Raw genomic sequence first — 18,713 nt, 5'->3', positions numbered from 1 at the left:
AGCTCCAAAATATGCTGAGTCAAATCTCCCTTTGGATTTACAGGGGGGGAAACCCATCCCCACAGGGGTCATATTCCACCAATATTTCGTACCTTCTGAAGCCCGAGTTCTGACATTAATATCTTCACCCATCATGTTGCCACAGCAAAGGCCCATCTCTGTCCTCTTTCTTTGGGGTAAGAGTATTCAATTACAACCTGCCATCATGTTAAGGCTTTTGAACCTGCAGGTTGTGACTATGTGTCTTACGATCCTTCTGGCCACCTGGATTAATTAAAATATTTCCACCTCTCAAAGACTTGTGTCCCAGAGACTTAATGGAAACATTCCTCTGCAATTGCTTGGCTCCTCCTGGTTCTTGCTTTGCCATTCCTCTTACCACAGGTTCCAGAGGTCTGGGCTCAGTCAGAGTGTGGCCCTCAGGTGCTGTCTTCTGCTCTGCTTGGTATGAGTAAATAATGTCGGTGGCATGGTCCTATGTGTGCTGTGTGCTCAGTCCAACTCTTTGCAACCTTATGGACTGTAGCCTGCCAGGCTCCTCTGTCCATGAGCTTTCCCAGCAAGAATACTGCAGTGGGTTGCCACTTCCTACTCCAGGGAATCGTCTCGACCCAGGGATTAAACCTGTGTCTCTTGCATCACCTGCACTGGCGGGTGGATTCTTTAACACTAGCACCACCCACCTGGGAAGCCCAACATGGTCCTGTTTACTTGCAATGTTATCATGTGTCTCTTTCCCCCAAACTGCATTAGCCCATGTTTAAACGATTGCTGGTGGTCTCTGCCTTCATCTCAGCTCAACCAAGTGAAAAAATTTCCAGGACTCCTAGTCGTCATTGAGTGAGATTGCTCAAAAGACCCCAGCTCTATTCCTATTAGGGAGAAAAAGATCCGCCCTTCCTTGTCTTTCTCTTATATCTGTTTTCTTGCAGACTGAAAACCATCAGGATAGAAGTGCCAACAATTTCTCCTAAGAATATTGTTGTTCAGTCTCTAAGTTGTGCCCAACTCTTTGTGACCCCATGAATTGTAGCCCACCAGGCTCCTCTGTCCGTGGGATTTCCCAGGCAAGAATACTGGAGTGGGTTGCTATTTCCTCCTCCAGGGGATCTTCCCGACCCAGGGATCGAACCCTCGTCTCCTGCAGCTCCTGCATTGCAGGTGGATTCTTTACTGCTGAACCAACAATATTTCTTAGGTATATTATTTTCATTTTGAAATTGTTTGGTTCTTCAGTCTTTGGTGGAAAACTGAAAACCTAAACTATCAGAGGTGGTGCGTGTGGATTATCTGCTGATGTTTTCAGTGCAAGCAGGGTTGTGTGGCCGATGAAGAAAAATTTTAAGGTTGTACAGACAGAGAGCAATCATTGGGGGAATTAAAGTAAAATGTATGTATTTGCCCTCCCTCAGAAAATAATAGCAAGAGAACCTGAATCCAGCCCGGAGCTGGCAGTAGATTCTACAGCTGTTGTTCTTGTCTTCCCTGGGAAGTTTTCTCATTCTCCATCTTCTGGGTGTGTCTCTAGTACGTCAGGTTGGGGAGTGTATGTTCCTCTTAAAACTGACTAGTTTGTCCTTGGTGTTGATAATGGGAATCTTGCCACAAGATATGATCCTTTTCCTCTGGCATCTCTGAGCTTACATTATCAATGTCCTAACCCATGGCAAATTCTGGACTGCCTACAACAGGAGAGAAGTTTCTCCATTCCATAGGAGAGAAGGTTCTCCATTCAAGGAGAACCAGAGGAAAGAGAGGCAGAGAGAGAGACTGCCAGCACTGAGTCCCTGGCCCCAAGGTCCGGGTTCCTAAAGCCCTGCCTTCATTTTATGATTCATCTCCAGGTCCTTCCAGCTTTGTGAGTCACTAAGTTCTCTCCTGGCTTAAGCTGGTTTGCAGTGGGTTTCTGTCACTTGCAACTCAAAGAGTGCTGACTACCACAGTTCTTCTAATTTAGCAGGGGACCAGAGGGCTCCCCAGGTGATGCTAGTGGTAAAGAATCTGCCTGCCAATGCAGGAGACACAAGGGATGCAGCTCCATCCCTGAGTCAGGAAGATCCCCTGGAGGAGGAAATGGCAACCCACTCCAGTATTCTTGCCTGGGAAATCCCATGGACAGAGAAGCCTGGTGGACTATGGTCCATGGCTTTGCAAAAGAGTTGGACATAACTTAGCAACTAAACAGAACAACTCCTTTAATATAACCTTTGCTTCTTTCGTAGGCAGAAGCCTGGCATGTTCTCCATGCTTTGCTATGTTTGCAGCCTAACTCTCTAGAAAAGATCTCGGAAGACTCCAGCCCCTTCCGATCTCTCTCCTCTAACTTCTTTGCTCTGTGATGCAGGATGACTAGCCCCTCTCAGTGGAACTCTTATCTTCCTCTACTTTCCTGTTTCTGCCCAAAGCTAGGAAGCTCTCGCCTCTCAAAAGGACTAGAAGGAAACCCTCTGGTTTCTCCCTGCTGGCTCTTTCCCCAGAGAGAAGGAAGACTGTGTCTGAGTGGAGATTTAGTTGAAGCCCAAGATCCACTAGTCCAAGCTCTTGGCTGGACAGAGTCACTGGTGGCATCTAGCTGTCCTTACTCAGCCATCTCCTAAGGGCCTGCTCACTGGCCCGTGGGTTCAGCAGACATTCCACATGGTAAACTCTCTACACGGGGGACATAATTCATGGGAGAGGGAGCAGGGAGCCCAATCCGTCTTGGGTCCAAGCTGCATTCTCCTATCCAGTCCCACCCTTCGCTGAAACTGAGATCTGCACCCTTCTCTGATTCCTGTGCATTTCCCAAGTAGCTCAGAGCTTCTGAAAGCGACAGACGAGATTAACGGCTTCCCTCAAGACCCTGCTCTCCATAGTAACGACTTCTATTTTCTAATTTTAGCCCATAAATTTGTGCTTCATTATATCAATGTTTCATGCTGAAGCAGATGGATGGATGGAGAAAGAAACTGATGGATTATTAGGTACAAGTTGATACTGTCTAGATCACTAATTATATCATGTATCTTTGTCATAAAGCAAGTAGATGGTAAATCCCTCAGGCCTGGGGCTTGGGTTTATGCTTGCTTTGTAAATCCACTTCTAGGGTCCACATTTCTGTACAGAGTAGCCACTCATTAATATTTGTCTCTGATAACAATATTTTATAGAAATTCACAATTTAATAAAAGGGAAAACACATATATCATTTCAAAGCTCATAATGGCTGTATGAGGTAGAGATGATGGTGATTTTTTAATTAAGGAAACATCTTCACAGCAGTCAAGGGAGATGCCCAAAGCCACAGCTTAGTACACACCCAGCTCAGATTCTCTGATTTGGGTCCATGTCTTCTCTGTTCATCACCTATAGCTCTACAGTTCTATAGCTTTATAGGATGATCTTATATCCTCTTATTCTGTTTGCCTTTAGCAGTGTCAAAATGTTACACATTTCAAATTACACAAGTTTCTGAAGGAGGTGATCCTTGCTACATTTCAGGAGAGCATGAGCAATTCAACGTGAAGGAAGGAAATAAAAACAAACAAGGGAAAATAAGACAGGTCTTTCCTAATACACAAGAATTTAAGGAATAAGTACATCTGGATTGTGTGTGGGGGTGTGAGTTGCTAAGTTGTGTCTGACTCTTTGCAACACCCTGGACTGTAGCCAGCCTGGCTCCTCTGTCCGTGGAATTCTTCAGGTCAGAATACTGGAGTGGGTTGCCATTTCCTTCTCCAAGGAAGCTTTCTGACCCAGGGATTGAACCCAGGTCTCTTGCATTGCAGGCAGATTCTCTAATGTCTGAGCCACCTGGGAAGCCCAAGTACATATGGATATATCTTAGGAAAACAAGGAAACAACAACAGAAGCTCCAAGACACAGAAACAAAATATCTGTCAGCTAAAAAATTAAGAAAAACAAAATCCTTGAGGAACAGAAAGATTGTAAAAAAGCATAAATTGCATCATTAAACTCATATAAATACAAAACTAAAGCTAAAGAATGTTGGAAATTGTGATCCTGGACAAAATGTAGAAGTTGTAAGTTTTGATAATAATATTGTAATGATAATACAGCAACCAAAAACCATGATATGATGTTTAAGGGACATGGATTGAAAGCTTAGAAGTGATTTCATAGTAAAAAGTCATTTTATGTTGACCCAAATTGGAAACATTAAAAAAGCAATTATTCTGATCTCTAGTATCACTATGTGTTCATAGATTTATCTGAATTTTTAGTAAGAATGTATCTGATATTAAAGAAATATGTAACCAAAGCCTAGCAATTCTTTTAATTTTAATATAGCTTCTTTCCCCCAGAATATATTTATTTGATACTTTTTAAAAAAGATAGTTAATAAATGTAATCATTTATTGTTGGGGGGGGGTGGGGAAATGAAGGCAAGCAATTGCCTATTCAACACCAGCCGGTCAGACCTCACTGAGCCTGTTCTAAGTACTTTGATGTATTATCTCAACCATCTGCACAACAGTCCTAGTAAGCCGATGCCATTTTGCAAAGGAAGAAACCACAGCAGAGAAAGGTGGGGGTGGGGGTGGGGGGTCAAGTGAGCCAAGCAAGAGGCAGGCCCAGGACTCAAGCCAGGCAGTGTGGTAAAAGAGCTGGGAAAAATACCATAGAAAGGATTTGTGAGGATAGAAAATCTCCAGTGATATAATACAGAGACAGTGGGGGAAATAACCCTGCAGTATATGTGAGATGACAGAGAGAAAAGAGAAAATATTGGGGCAGCTAACCTGGACATGACCCAAGCCTTCCTACCTGGGAAGCTTGTTGCTGATGTAAGAAAGGGTTTAAGAAAGGATTCGGTGTGGGCAGGAGACTCAGTCTTATATAACAGGCTTGCTGTTTCCTTTTTATGTGCAAGACAGTGAATTAGTTAAGAAAAGTCAGAATAGGATGTTGTAAATTCATCACTCCAATCCCTTCAAAAAGCAAAGCACTTTCAAGTAAATTCATGTATTAAAAATGGGAGGGGGAGGTTTACCTTTTTATACAGTGTTTCCAGTTCTGGCTTAATGTCCTGCGCCTGTGTAAACATGGGTGGTCGCGAAGGAACCGGCTTGATGGGGTTTGGCAGTGCCAGGATCCTCCCGTCATCTCCAAACCATCTCCTCCCCTGGGATCAAGCAGAAGGACAGAAAATAGTTTACAAAAATAAACAGCGCTTGTGGGGAAACTCTCTGTCACCACGTATTATGTCATGCACCTTCCCCTGTCCTGTAGATCTTTTATTTTTAAAAAAATTATTTATTTTAAATTAAAGATAGTTGCTTTACAATAGTGTTTTGGTTTCCGCCACACATCAACATGAATATGCCGTAGGTATACATGTGTCCCCTCCCTCTTGAACCTCTCTCCCACCTCCCACTCCCTAGACATTTTAAAGTCCCAATTTCTATCAGAAATTGAGTCTTCACTAAGCCAGACACAGAAAGACCAATATCATATGATATTGCTTATATGTGGAATCTAAAAAACAGGGTACAAATGAACTTATTACAAAACAGAAATATATAGCGTGGCTGTAGAAAATAAACTTATGGTTTCCAGGGGATACACGCTACTATATATAAAATAAATAACTAATAGGGCTACTATATAGCATGGGCTTCCCTCATAGCTCAGCTGGTGAAGAAAGTGAAAGTGAAGTCCCTCAGTCGTGTCTGACTCTTTTCGACCCCGTGGACTGTAGGCCACCAGGCTCCTCCATCCATGGTATTTCCCAGGCAAGAATACTGGAGTGGCTTGCCATTTCCTTCTCCAGGGGATCTTCCCGACCCAGGGATCGAACCCGGGTCTCCCGCATTGCAGGCAGACGCTTTAACCTCTGAGCCACCAGCTGGTGAAGAATCTGTCTGCAATGCAGGAGACCCGGGTTCGATTCCTGGGTCGGGAAGATCCCCTGGAGAAGGAAATGGCAACCCACTCCAGTATTCTTGCGTGGAGAATCCCATGGACAGAGGAGCCAGGTGGGCTACAGTCCATAGGGTCACAAGAGTTGGACATGCCTTAGTGACTAAACCACCACCACCATATAGCATAGGGAACGCTACTCAGTACTCTGCAGTGGCCTATACGGGAAAAGAATTAAAAAAAAAAAAATAGAGTGCCTATATGTATATCCACCTGCAACTAACACAATTGTAAATCAATTGTATTCCAATAAAAATTTAAAATTTGAGTCTTCACTAATGCCCCCCAGAATTAAGATATAGTTTTCAGCCCCCTCCTGATAAGTTTAAGAAAAAGCTAAAGGAGTGCTTGGGCTTCCCTTGTGGCTCAGCTGGTAAAGAATCTGCCTGCAATGCGGGAGACCTGTGTTCAATCCCTGGGTTGGGAAGATCCCCTGGAGAAGGGAAAGGCTACCTACTCCAGTATTCTGGCCTGGAGAATTTCACGGACTACAGTCCATGGGTCACAAAGAGTCAGACACAACTGAGCGACTTTCACTTTCACTTTCAAAGGAGTGCTTAAACAAACGTATTTCCTATTAAACAATTTTTTAAATTTTATTTTTAAGTTTTTTGGCTGCACTGGTATCTCTGTTGCTATGCAGGGTCTCTCTCTAGTTGAGGGTGAGCAGGGGCTACTCTCTAGCTGCAGTGCTGGACTTCTAATTGCGGCAGCTTCCTTGTTGCAGAGCACAGGGTCTAGGCACACAGACTCAGTAGCAGTGGCTCCCAGGCTCTAGAGCGTGGGCTCAGTAGTTGCGGTGTGCTGGCTTCGTTGCCCCGTGGCATGTGGGGTCTTCGTGGACCAGGGATTGAATCTGCGTCCCTGCATTTGTGGCGGATTCTTAACCACTGGACCACCAGGGAAATGATATTCGTGAAAATTTCAAGATAGACGACTATGGACAAAAACAGTTGAGAACATTCTATCTTGGGACAATTAAAAATTTCTGTGAATTGGGAAAAGGTTTACCAATATGTGATTTAGTAGGAAGAGCCTAAACCCAGCTTGGGAAAGGTAGGATTGAGCGGAGAAGGGTGATGTTTGAGGGTCACTGAAGGTATTGAGGACAAATTAAAAAACAATAATAACAAAACAGCGACAGGATGAACCAGTCTGCAGACACCCTCAGGAGGTGAGCCCCACCCCGCAGTGATGACCCGTCAGGATAAAGACCCTCTGTGAATCCCTCCTTGTCTACACTAGAGAACAGGGCTGAGAGCTCACCGGTTCCTGGGTCAGGAGCCTGTTCTCCATGATGTTCTGGTTGGTTCGCGGCACCTCTGGTCTTGCCCCGATGTAAAGGCCTTCATCTTCCAGGTACCTGGGCTGCACATTCTCAGGAAGCTTTTTATACGTAGGCACTAGACAGTTCATAAACAAACACAAGCCACATCAGTGCCAACCTAAACATTTCAAACTGCAGTTTGGTGAATTAAAGACACCACCAGAGATTTTACTTTGGTTCTTGGAAAGTGCAAATGCCCCAAACTGATGTCTAGAAGCAGGACCAAGGGGCAGGTGAACGTGTTTTCCTGCAGCACCATGTTGGAGAATCATGAAATAATTCGATACCTAACATGGCCCGCGAGGAGTACGGTACCCAGATCAGAGGGGAGGCTGCTGGCCTCATCAGTGGCGTGAACCTGGCCCAGCCTCTTCTCTGAATTCTGTCCTCTCATACATAAGGGATGAAAATATCTGTCTTTCTGGGCTCCTGGGAGAATTAAATGGGGTGAAGGATGAGGAAGTGCTCTGTAAATTGCAAAGTTTGCTGGAGTCCATGTGACTTCATTTACTTCCTCACTCTTTGATCTGTTCATAGAACAGATCTTTGCGGAAAGTCTATGGGGGTCTGTGGGAGTGACAGACAGCAACAGCCCGCCAAGGACTGTTGGAGGATAATTGCTTTATAATATTGTGTTGGCTTTTGCCACACATAACATGAATCAGTTATAGGCATACATATGTCCCCTTGCTCCTGAACCTTCCCCCCACCTCTCACCCCATTTCACTCCTCTAGGTTGTGACAGAGCACCAGATTTGAGCTCCCTGTGCCATACAGCAAATTCCCACTGGCTATCTATTTTTACCAACCTAGACAGCATATTAAAAAGCAGAGACATTACTTTGCCAACAAAGGTCCGTCTTAGTCAAAGCTATGGTTTTTCTAGTAGACATGTATGGATGTGAGAGTCAGACTATAAAGAAAGTTGAGTGCCGAAGAATTGATGCTTTTAAACTGTGGTGTTGGAGAAGACTCTTGAGAGTCCCTAGTACTGCAAGGAGATCCAACCAATCCAACCAATTTCCTAAAGGAAATCAGTCCTGAATATTTATTTAAGGAATGATGCTGCGTGTACACCCGTGGTGGATTCATGTTGATGTATGGCAAAACCAATACAATATTGTAAAGTAATTAGTCTCCAATTAAAATAAATAAATTTATATTTTAAAAAAAAGGGATGATGCTGAAGCTGAAACTCCAATACTTTGGCCACCTGATGTGAAGAACTGACTCATTGGAAAAGACCTTGATGCTGGGAAAGGTTGAAGGCAGGAGGAGAAGGTGACGACAGAGGAAGAGATGGTTGGATGGCATCACCGACTCAATGGACATGAGTTTGAGTAAGCTCCGGGAGTTGGGGATGGACAGGGAGGCCTGGTATGCTGCAGTCCATGGTGTCGCAAAGAGTCAGACATGACTGAGAGACTCACCTGAACTGAAGTGATCTATTTTACATGTGGTGATGTGTATGTTTCTACGCTACTCTCTCAAAGTGATGCAGACATAGAGAACAGACTTGTGGACACAGTGGGAGAAGGAATGAGTAGGATGATTTGAACCTGTTTCTTGACTATTAAGTCAGAGTAGAAATTGGGTTCAGTTGTGGAAATTGGGCATTTTTATACACCTGGAGAAGGAAATGTCTACCCACTCCAGTATTCTTGCCTAGGAAAGCCCATGGACAGAGGAGCCAGCCGGGTTATTGTCCGTGGGGTCACAAAGAGTCGGACATGACTGAGCAACTAACACTTTCACTTTAACTTTATACACCAGCTCTATTTCGTCTGAAGGAAAACATGGATGCCAAAGCTGGGCAGAAAGATAAAGAGAGAAAGTACCTGTCCGTCTGCTGGGTACGAACAGGAGCTCTTTCTCCCTCTGCAGCCGAACGTGGACACTTTCATAATCGGCAGGTCTGACAGCCACAAAGTCTTCAGCTGCGTGATCTAAGCCCAGGAGAAGATCCTCAGCATCTCTGCCATCCAACCACTCTTCCTCATCCTGCATCACATTAAAGAGCAGAACAATCCCGCAAAGATAGTTAGTGACGGTGAATATGTTAGTCGCTCAGTTGGCTGTGACTCTTTGTGACCTTATGGACTGTAGGCCGCCACTCTCCTCTGTCCATGGAATTCTCCAGGCAAGAATACTGGAGTGGGTTGCCATGCTCTCCTCCAGGGCATCTTCCCAACCCAGGGATCGAACCCAGGTCTCTCGCATTGCAGGCAGATTTTTTACCATCTGAGCCATGAGGGAAGCAAGCTCCGGGAGTTGGTGATGGACAGGGAAGCCTGGCATGCTGCACGCCATGGGGTCCCAAAGAGTCAGACATGACTGAGCGACTGAACTGACTGAGCCAGCAGGGAAGTCCCAAAGACAATTAATGTACTTGGAAAAGCAATCCATGATATTAAATGCACCGAACAACATATCCTAAGATAAAGCCACCTTTTCCTTTTATCTTGTTCTGAAAGAAAGCATAAAATGACATGGACTATCCTATTTAATACGCTTTGTTTTTTCACTATTCCACATACTTGGATAATGCAAAAATCAGAAGGGTCAGAAGAGATGTGCTAAGTGCAGCCTCAATGAGTGTGTCCTCCTTTGCAGGTGTCTATTCTTTGACAATGACTTAAAGAACTTGGGTTCATGAGTTATGCATAATCTAACCTTCTGCCTTGGCACTAACCCCATGGGAAAGGCGCCAAATGTGCAGTCCACACCCTGCTCAGACTGCCTGGGCTTGACTCCCAGCTTCACCTTGTAGTGCCTGAGTGACTGTGAGGAATTTACCTACCCTTCAGATCCCTGGTTTTCTTATTTGCAAGATGGGTATATTAATAGATCTTATTTCCTTGGGTTTGTGAGAATAAAAATTAAATGATGCATGTAAAAATTCTAAGCACAGAACCTGTAATCACAAACGCCAGCTGAAGTATTTTAACATAGTTTGAATATTTTCCAAACTTTTCTGCCTTTTCTTTCTCTTCTTTCTCCTTTTTTTCCTTCTTTCCTTTCTCTGTCTTGTTCTTCTTTTTAAACCTGACATCCATGCATGAGCAGCACCCCCACAGAGATGTTATGGGGAGGGAGGTGGGAGGGGGGTTCATGTTTGGGAACGCATGTAAGAATTAAAGATTTTAAAATTTAAAAAATAAATTAAAAAAAAATAAAATAAAATCTATAGCAAAAAAAAAAAAAAAAAAAGAATGTTAAGAATTAAAGACTTTAAAATTAAAAAAAAAAAATGCTATGGAGACTGCCAGGTAGCTGAAGACAATGGCTGTAGCCTAATCACCTAATATTTCCTTGCTAAATACACGAAACGATAAGAAGAGTGAAGTAAATCTGCACAGTAACCAAGCTCTCAGCAAGAGCTGAAGGCAGAGAATGTCAGAAACTTCAAAAGGTGAAAAGAGAAAATATCCTGTGGTATCAGTGTGCAATCTTTTTTGTTCCTGCTCCAGCTCTACTTTGAGCAAAGACAGGCTGAGAAAACTTCAGAGAAGGCAGCAGAGCAAAGCCAGGACCTGCAGTTGGTCCACCAGAAAGACTGCATCCACAGTGAGTGTGAAAATACTCACACAAAGTTTGTCTTTTTCATTTCAAATAACTGGCTTATTTCACTTAGCATAATGTCTTTAAGGTTCAGCCATGTTTAGCATATATTAGAATTTCCTTCTTTCATGCTGAATAATATTCTCTTGAATATTGATGAATAAAATACCACATTTTATTCATCCATTCTTCTCTTGATGGGCAGTTAGATTGCTTTCACTTTTGGCTACTGTAAATAATGCTTCTATCAACATGAGTATATAGCGATCTGAGTGCCTGCTTTTAATTCTTTGGGGTATATACCCAGGATTGGGGTAGCTGGATCATATGGTAGTTCTATGTTTAAATTTTTGAAGAGCAAAAATTTTTGAATTTTTCACAGCAGCTACACCACCTTGCAACACCATGAGCGATGCACAAGTTTCTCTGCATCCTTCCAAAGCTTGTCTGCCCTCTCTTCCTTCTTTCCTTCCATCTATCTCCCATCTATTTTTAATAGTCATTCTGATTTGTGTAAAGTGGTGTCTCACTGTGGTTTTGATTCACATTTCCCTAATGATTAGTGCTGCTAAGCATCTTCTTATGTACTTTTTGGCCATTTGTGTATCTTCCTTGGAGAGATGGCTATTCAAGTCTTCCCATTTTTCATGCTGTGTTTTCTCTGGTCTCACATATCCCACCCACAATTTCAGAATCTGAGTTGTAGCTTGGGTGTGGAATGGGGCACAAAAAACTGTTCACCTGTAAGGCTGAGAGGAGAGAGCACTAGGTTGCATTTGCCTTGGAGAGGCAGACATTTCTGTACGTGAAAAGAATACTAATCCTTGTGTGGAGCCTAGCAAGAAAAACCTGCAAACTGTATTGCTCCACTTTTTTTCCCACAAGAGAGAAAGGTGAATACACTTAATCAAGGCCCCTACCCCCCAAATTATAGGGTGAAATGGAGGGCTACAGAAAGTAATGTGAACCTAGTATTCACAGCACTTTTAGGACGTGCATTTGATATTGTCCGAGAGGTCTCTGAGACTGTCCTCAGTTCTCTTCATTCTTTTTGCTTTATTCTGCTCTTCAGAAGTTACTTCCACCATTTTATCTTCCAGCTCATTGATTTGTTCTTCTGCTTCAGATATTCTGCTATTGATTTCTTCTAGAGTTATTTTTAATTTCAGTAATTGTGCTGTTTGTCTCTGAATGTTTATTCTTTAATTCTTCTAGGTCTTGCTTAATCAATTCATGCATTTTCTCCATTTTGTTTTCAAGGCTTTTGATCATCTTTACTATCATTATTCTGAGTTATTTTCCAGGTAGTTTGCCTTTTTCCTCTTTATTTATTTGGACTTCTGGGTTTCTAGTTTGTTCCTTCATCTGTGTAGGATTCCTCTGCCTTTTCATTATTTTTTTTTAACTTATTGTGTTTGAGGTCTCCTTTTCCCAGGCTTAAAGGTTGAATTCTTTCTTCCTTTTGATTTCTGCCCTCCTAAGGTTGGTCCAGTGGTTTGTGTGAACTTATAGGGTGAGATTTGTGCTGAATTTTTGTTTGTTTGTTTATTTGTTTGTTTTCCCTCTGATGGGCAAGGCTGAGTGAGGTGGTAATCCTCTCTGCTGGTGATTGGGTTTGTATTTTTGTTTAGTCTGTTGTTTAGATGAGGTGTCCTCCACAGGGTGCTGCGGGTGGTTGGGTAATGCCAGGTCTTGTATTCAGGTGGTTTTCTTTGTGTGAGTTCTCACTATTTGATACTCCCTGGGGTTAGTTCTCTGGTAGTCTAGGGTCTTGGAGTCCATGCTCCCACTCCAAAGGCTCAGGGCTTGATCTCTTCTAGCTGTTTGTTTTTAAACCCACTCTCTCTTCTTTTCCAGTTAAGTTCATTCTAGGGCTTCCCTGGTGGCTCAGAGGTTAAAGCATCTGCCTCCAATGCAGGAGACCTGGGTTCGATCCCTGGGTCGGGAAGATCCCCTGGAGAAGGAAATGGCAATCCAATCCAGTATTCTTGCCTGGAGAATCCCATGGACGGAGAAGCCTAGTAGGTTACAACCCACGGGGTCACAAAGAGTCGGACACAACTGAGCGACTTCACCTTCACCTAGGCTCTTTAAAAGCTATGATCATTCTTCTTTTCTCCATGATCTCCTGTATCTAGACCTGGTGCCAAAAAGTAAGGTCTCTCATCCCAGGGAAGACCTACTAGATTGGAAACTTGGAAAAATGGCCAGCCATCTATTTTAACAAACCCTCTAAAAGAGCCCTGTTTATCCTGCATCTGTATCATCTGAAGAGCTCAGGATGTGGATGAGCTGCTCTACATGGTGGTGGCGTGTTTGCTCCTAGCCACTCTCTTCCTAGGTAGGACATCACCACCATCATCATTACCACGTCATCATCTCACCACCACCACCACCACCACCACCACCACCACCACCACCACCATCACCACCATCATCACTACCACTGCCACCACCACCACCACCATCACCACCATCACAACATCACCACTACCATCACCACCATCACAACCATCACCACCATCATCACCATCACCACCACCATCACCATCATCACTGCCATCATCTCACCACCACCATCATCACCATCACAACCATCACCATTACCACTGTCATCATCATCTCACCACCACCACCACCACCACCACCACAACCATCACCGTCACCACCATCATCACCACCGCCATCACTGTCACCACCACCATCAACACCGCCATCACCACCATCACCACCACCATCATCACCATCACCACCATCACCATCACCACTGTCATCATCATCTCACCACCATCATCACCACCATCACAACCATCACCACTACCACCACCACCATCACCACCATCACCACTACCACCACCACCATCACCACCATCACCACCACCATCACAACCATCACCACCATCATCACCACCATCATCACCATCACCACCATCACCATCACCACTGTCATCATCATCTCACCACCACCATCATCACCATCACAACCATCACCACCACCACCACCACCACCATCACCACCACCATCACCACGATCACCATCATCACCACCACTGTCATCATCATCTCACCACCACCATCACCACCATCACAACCATCACCACCATCACCATCATCACTGCCATCATCATCTCACCACCATCACTACCACCATCACCGCCATCATCACCATCACCACCATCACCATCATCACTGCCAGCATCATCTCACCACCATCACCACCACCATCACCGCCATCATCACCATCACCACCATCACCATCATCACCGCCATCATCATCTCACCACCACCACCACCACCACCATCACTGCCATCATCACCACCACCACCATCATCATTACCACCATCATCATCATCTCACCATCACTATCACCACCATCACCACCATCACCACCATCATCACCACCACCACCATCACCACCATCACCACCACCATCATCACTACCATCACCACCGATGTGATCATCACCATCACCATTAACATCTTCCCTCTCCTCATTACTATTCTTATACTAGACACTGTTTTGCTTACTCCTTCCTGTACAGGTGGCTCTTCTTCCTCTCCTTCCTTTTCCTCTCGGTTAGCTCCATGTCTATTTTTGGCTTTTGGTTTTTCCTCTGGTTCCTCTGGCTCGGGATCAAAGTTGAAAGTAAAGAAGTTATACGCTTCCTCAGCAGAAGGGAAGCCAGGTGGAACCTACGGAGAGGAAGCAAGCAATAGCATTTCAGATTACTTGTGCTGAGACAAGCTCTGCACAGTTCACTGACAGCTGGCTGGATGCTAAGAGCATTCCGGGCTTCCTAAACACATTACCTGTTGATGGTAATGGACTTTAACAGATACGACAGGCCTCCTTAGCTAAGTAACTTTAATGAGTTACTTTTAAAAAAATATAAATCAGCAATGATTTACCTTCCTACAAACACAAAAACATATTATTTATAGCAGTTAAAAGCTTTAGAAAAGATGATTAAAATGCCAAAAAGTGATTTATAGACCAGTGCTGAGATACTTTTAATTATGAGCAATACAGGGTTTGTTAAACTTTGAATACCATTTCTGGTTTGTTTTAATTCTTGAATTAGTATCTCCCTTTTTCCCATAATAAAAGCTGGTAACAACTTCACAGCTGAACAAATCAGCTTATCAAGAACACTCCTGTCCTTCCAGGCGTTTTTCTTTCCCCACAATAGGCAGCTTTCTAATCTCTCCATAAGATTCTAGGGTTTAAAAGTAGGAATCATTCCTCGTATTTTTTCTTGCATATTTCATGAAGTAGGAGTCAGCTTATATGTACAGTTGTCTCTCATTGACAATTTTCAAAAACAGAAACAAATCAATAAGATACATGATTTAAAGCCTACATAATTTAAAGGTAGCATGATTTAAAAGACAGGATTTCTCACCAGGGGTTTAGACTTGATTTTTCGTACAGAATCGTGGAACTTTACTCTTGAATGACCTTGGGAGTCATGTTCTTGTTGAGTCCTTTGTACCTCTCTATCCAGCTATACAAATGGAAAAAAATAACAGATACGTCATTTAAAGCAAGAAACTGAGGATTTTTTATAAAACAAGCATTAGCCCTCAAAAGGCTTTATCTTCTGACCATTGATGCATCTCACCATTTCTAGGGAATGAAATGTTTACTAATATATTTGAATGGTAAAGTGGCTGATTGTTTTCTTCCTCAGCTCTGTCTCTCTCATGACTAAATGAATACAAAATTTTACAGTCAATAAACCCCCAAATGGAAATGCTATTTCACCCTAAAAATCAATAGATTATCCAGCTCACAGAGGATCATCTCCAAACAGTCTATGATGAAGAGCGTCAACCACGTCTGATGGTAAATAAGTCCAAATGGGTAAGGGTTGCCCCAGGCCCTGGCTCTTCCATTTTTGTGTGAATCTCTTAATGGCTGAGTGGGTCTCCTCTGGCGTTTATCCAGAGACATTCTGTGATGAAAGCTAGAAATACTTGGAACAGCAAGCTAAGGTGTTATGAAATTCCACGTAAGTGCAGCTGAATGTCCAGCCATGGGAAGAATAAAAATGTGGGCATCAGTTGGGTGCAATCTATCATGATATCAAGAGAATACATATAATTCCAATTTATGTAAGGTTCTATGCTTTCCCTCCATTTTCTCATTTTGCAGTAGTAGGTTAAATAGATAACTGTGCGGGTGTGTTAAGTTGCTTCAGTCATGTTTGACTCTTTGCAACTCTACGTATTGAAGCCTGCCAGGCTTTTCTGTCCATGGGGTTCTCCAGGCAAAAATACTGGAGTGGGTTGCCATGCCCTCCTCCAGGGGATCTTCCCAACCCAGAGATCGAACCCAGGTCTCCTGAATTGCAGGTGGATTCTTTACCGTCTGAGCCACCAGGGAAGCCCATGTATCCTGGAGTGGGTAGCTTATTCCTTCTCCAGGGGATTGTCCTGACCTAGGCATCAAAGTGGGGTCTCCTGCATTGCAGGCAGATTCTTTACCAGCTGAGCTATCAGGGAAGCCCAAATAGTTAACTAATAGCATTCAATTATACAAAAGTTGAAGCAGTGCTAATGAATAAATTTCACAGTGCAATGCAGAGTTAATATTTGTCTTGGTAAATTCCAGAATTTTAAGTGGCTCTTTTGAAGACAAGCAAAGAAGCAGATGAGTATTATGTAATGTAAGGATAAACACGTTTAAAAATTGGTGGCAGTGGTTTAGTCACTAAGTCATGTCCAGTTCTTTCATGCCTGCATGGACCATAGCCCAACAGACTCCTCTGTCCATGGGATTTCCCAGCAAGAATCCTGGAGTGGGTTCCCATTTCCTTCTCGAGGGGAATCTTCTCGACTCAGGGATTGAACCCATATTTCCTGCTTGGTAGGCAGATTCTTTACCACTGAGCCACCAGGGAAAGGTCAGGAAGGCTTACTAAGGGTCTGCTAAGTTCAGTCTTTCTCATAAAACAAGGCTAAACCTTTCTCGCCCACTGTTGAAGATGCCGTTCTGCTCCTGTCTGCCTCAGAATCCCTCACCTCCTAGAGCCCAAGACAGAGACTGGTACGTTTGAAAACGCATAAATAAGCCAAGGAGTCAACCGATCAGAGAGACGAGAAGCTTAGCTCTGTGTAGGCAAGCCTTAGGTTTTAGAGACAGCTAAAGACTGATAATAAAACAGAAGAAGACCAGGCAGAAAGTCTAACATTAGCCATTAAAAAAAAAAAAATAAGTAGGTAAAATTCCATTTGGCAAATATGTGTATGTGGAGATCAGTATTTTATTCTTTCTGTTTCTTTCCATCTCTTTCTGTATTTGCTTGACAGAAAGGACAGTAAGTTTGGACAATATAATTTTTTGGTATCTTTTAAAATGATAAGATTGACAGTTTTACTATGATTTGTATGGACTTGATCAAAAAGGTGGTAATTTAATTTTTATCAAAATCTCAAAGTATTTAAATATAAATTATATTAGCATAAGAAAAGCCATTAAATATATTTAAAAGGATTGTGTGCAGAATTAAATTTTAAAGAACTATTATCTATAATATCTTCATGAAAGCTTAAAGTAATAATATTCAATTTCAAGTGAATGCCTATGATGATGTGTGCTTGTGTCCAGCTAGGAATTCTTTCTCATCCTTGAATTTGTTGTAACCTCCAAGAAGGCTCTATGACCCTAGCTTGAGCTAGACAATCACAAGTCTCATTACTTTTAACAAAGCATAATTACAAAATATAGTAGTTCCTTCCCTGACCTCTCTTCTAACTACTAGTCAATAGTTTTAATTCCCTAAAGACAGGCTAATCTTGATGGTCTTGCTGATATCTCCGATTTTTATATATTCTCAGTATCAGGCATGATACTAATCAAGATACATGATTTGCAAGTAATCTCTCCCATTATGCGTGTTGTCTTTTCACTTTTTTCTTGGTTTCCTTTGAAATGGAAATGTGTTTAATTCTGATGAAGTCCAGTGTATTGATTTATTCTTTTGCCACTTGCGTTTTTGAGCCACAGATAAGAAACCATTGCCTTAGGCAAGAAACCACTGCCTAAGGCAAGACACTTCATGTTTTACATAACCTGACTCCAAGGGAAGTGCCCTTTCTAAGGCTTCCTCAAGGCGCCCACCATGGATCTTCCAGCCTGCACTTCCACCGTCGGATCACCTGTCTGTCATCCCCACTGGGCTCCTTGAGAGTGGGCCGTCACTGTCACTGCTGTGTGTTGAGTCCACTGGACACCCGGCAGGAAGGAGCCTCCAAGAGATGCTGGCAACAGGTAGAGTGCGCCAAGGGATCAGAACCCGGGGCACTTGGGACAATGAACCAGGTCCACAAAACAGAGACACTTTGGTCCTGCCTACTGGAGACCAAGGAGTCAAATGTTCTGTGTTATTCCCACTGCTTTGTTGACATGTTCTTGGAGATGTGTGTTTGGCTTTGTTCTCTTATTACAAGTCTGCTGAGGATGAAGAGGAATGGAAACAAGAGTTTAGCGCAGGTTTGTGCTGATGGGTTTAGATTCCTGACCCAAGTATTCCCAAGCAGCTTCTTCTTTTTGCTCTGACCCTACAGCCTCTGACACTTGCTACTAACTATGGAGAGAAGGCTTCACATGAGCCAGGCACTGTGTGAAACCCTGTGACATGTATGCCCTCCTTTAATCCTCAAAACAATATCAAGGATCAGGTTTTGGGTAGTATCCCTATTTTAAAGAGGTGAGGGGATTTCCCTGGTGGTCCAATGGTTATGAATCTGCTTTGCAGCGCAGAGGACGCAGGTTCGTTCCTGGGTCAGGGAACTAAGATCCCACATGCTGTGGAGCAACTCAGCCTGCACGTCACTACTAGAGAGTCCACATGCTGCTACAAAAGAACCTCCATGCTTCAAATAAGACCCAACACAGCA

The 18,713-nt window shown here is 43.3% G+C and overlaps 1 protein-coding gene across 4 annotated transcripts in view; it reads right to left on the bottom strand.

Moving 5' to 3' along the window:
• Positions 1–18,713, bottom strand: part of CC2D2A (coiled-coil and C2 domain containing 2A) — a 130,213-nt gene that overhangs the window by 74,908 nt on the left and 36,592 nt on the right. For all 4 annotated transcript variants that reach the window (XM_013964800.2, XM_013964801.2, XM_013964803.2 and 1 more), the window contains 5 exons: positions 15,215–15,316; positions 14,340–14,504; positions 9,088–9,250; positions 7,189–7,325; positions 4,994–5,125 (listed from right to left, as the gene is read on the bottom strand). In XM_013964800.2, coding sequence (XP_013820254.2) covers positions 4,994–5,125; positions 7,189–7,325; positions 9,088–9,250; positions 14,340–14,504; positions 15,215–15,316 — 699 coding nt within the window. The remainder of the gene's footprint in view (positions 1–4,993; positions 5,126–7,188; positions 7,326–9,087; positions 9,251–14,339; positions 14,505–15,214; positions 15,317–18,713) is intronic.

The sequence above is a fragment of the Capra hircus genome, chromosome 6 (genome assembly GCF_001704415.2).
Source record: "Capra hircus breed San Clemente chromosome 6, ASM170441v1, whole genome shotgun sequence".
Taxonomy (NCBI): Eukaryota; Metazoa; Chordata; class Mammalia; order Artiodactyla; family Bovidae; genus Capra; species Capra hircus.
The sequence above is the reverse complement of the archived record's forward strand: the minus strand, read 5'-3'. Positions and strand labels throughout refer to the sequence as shown.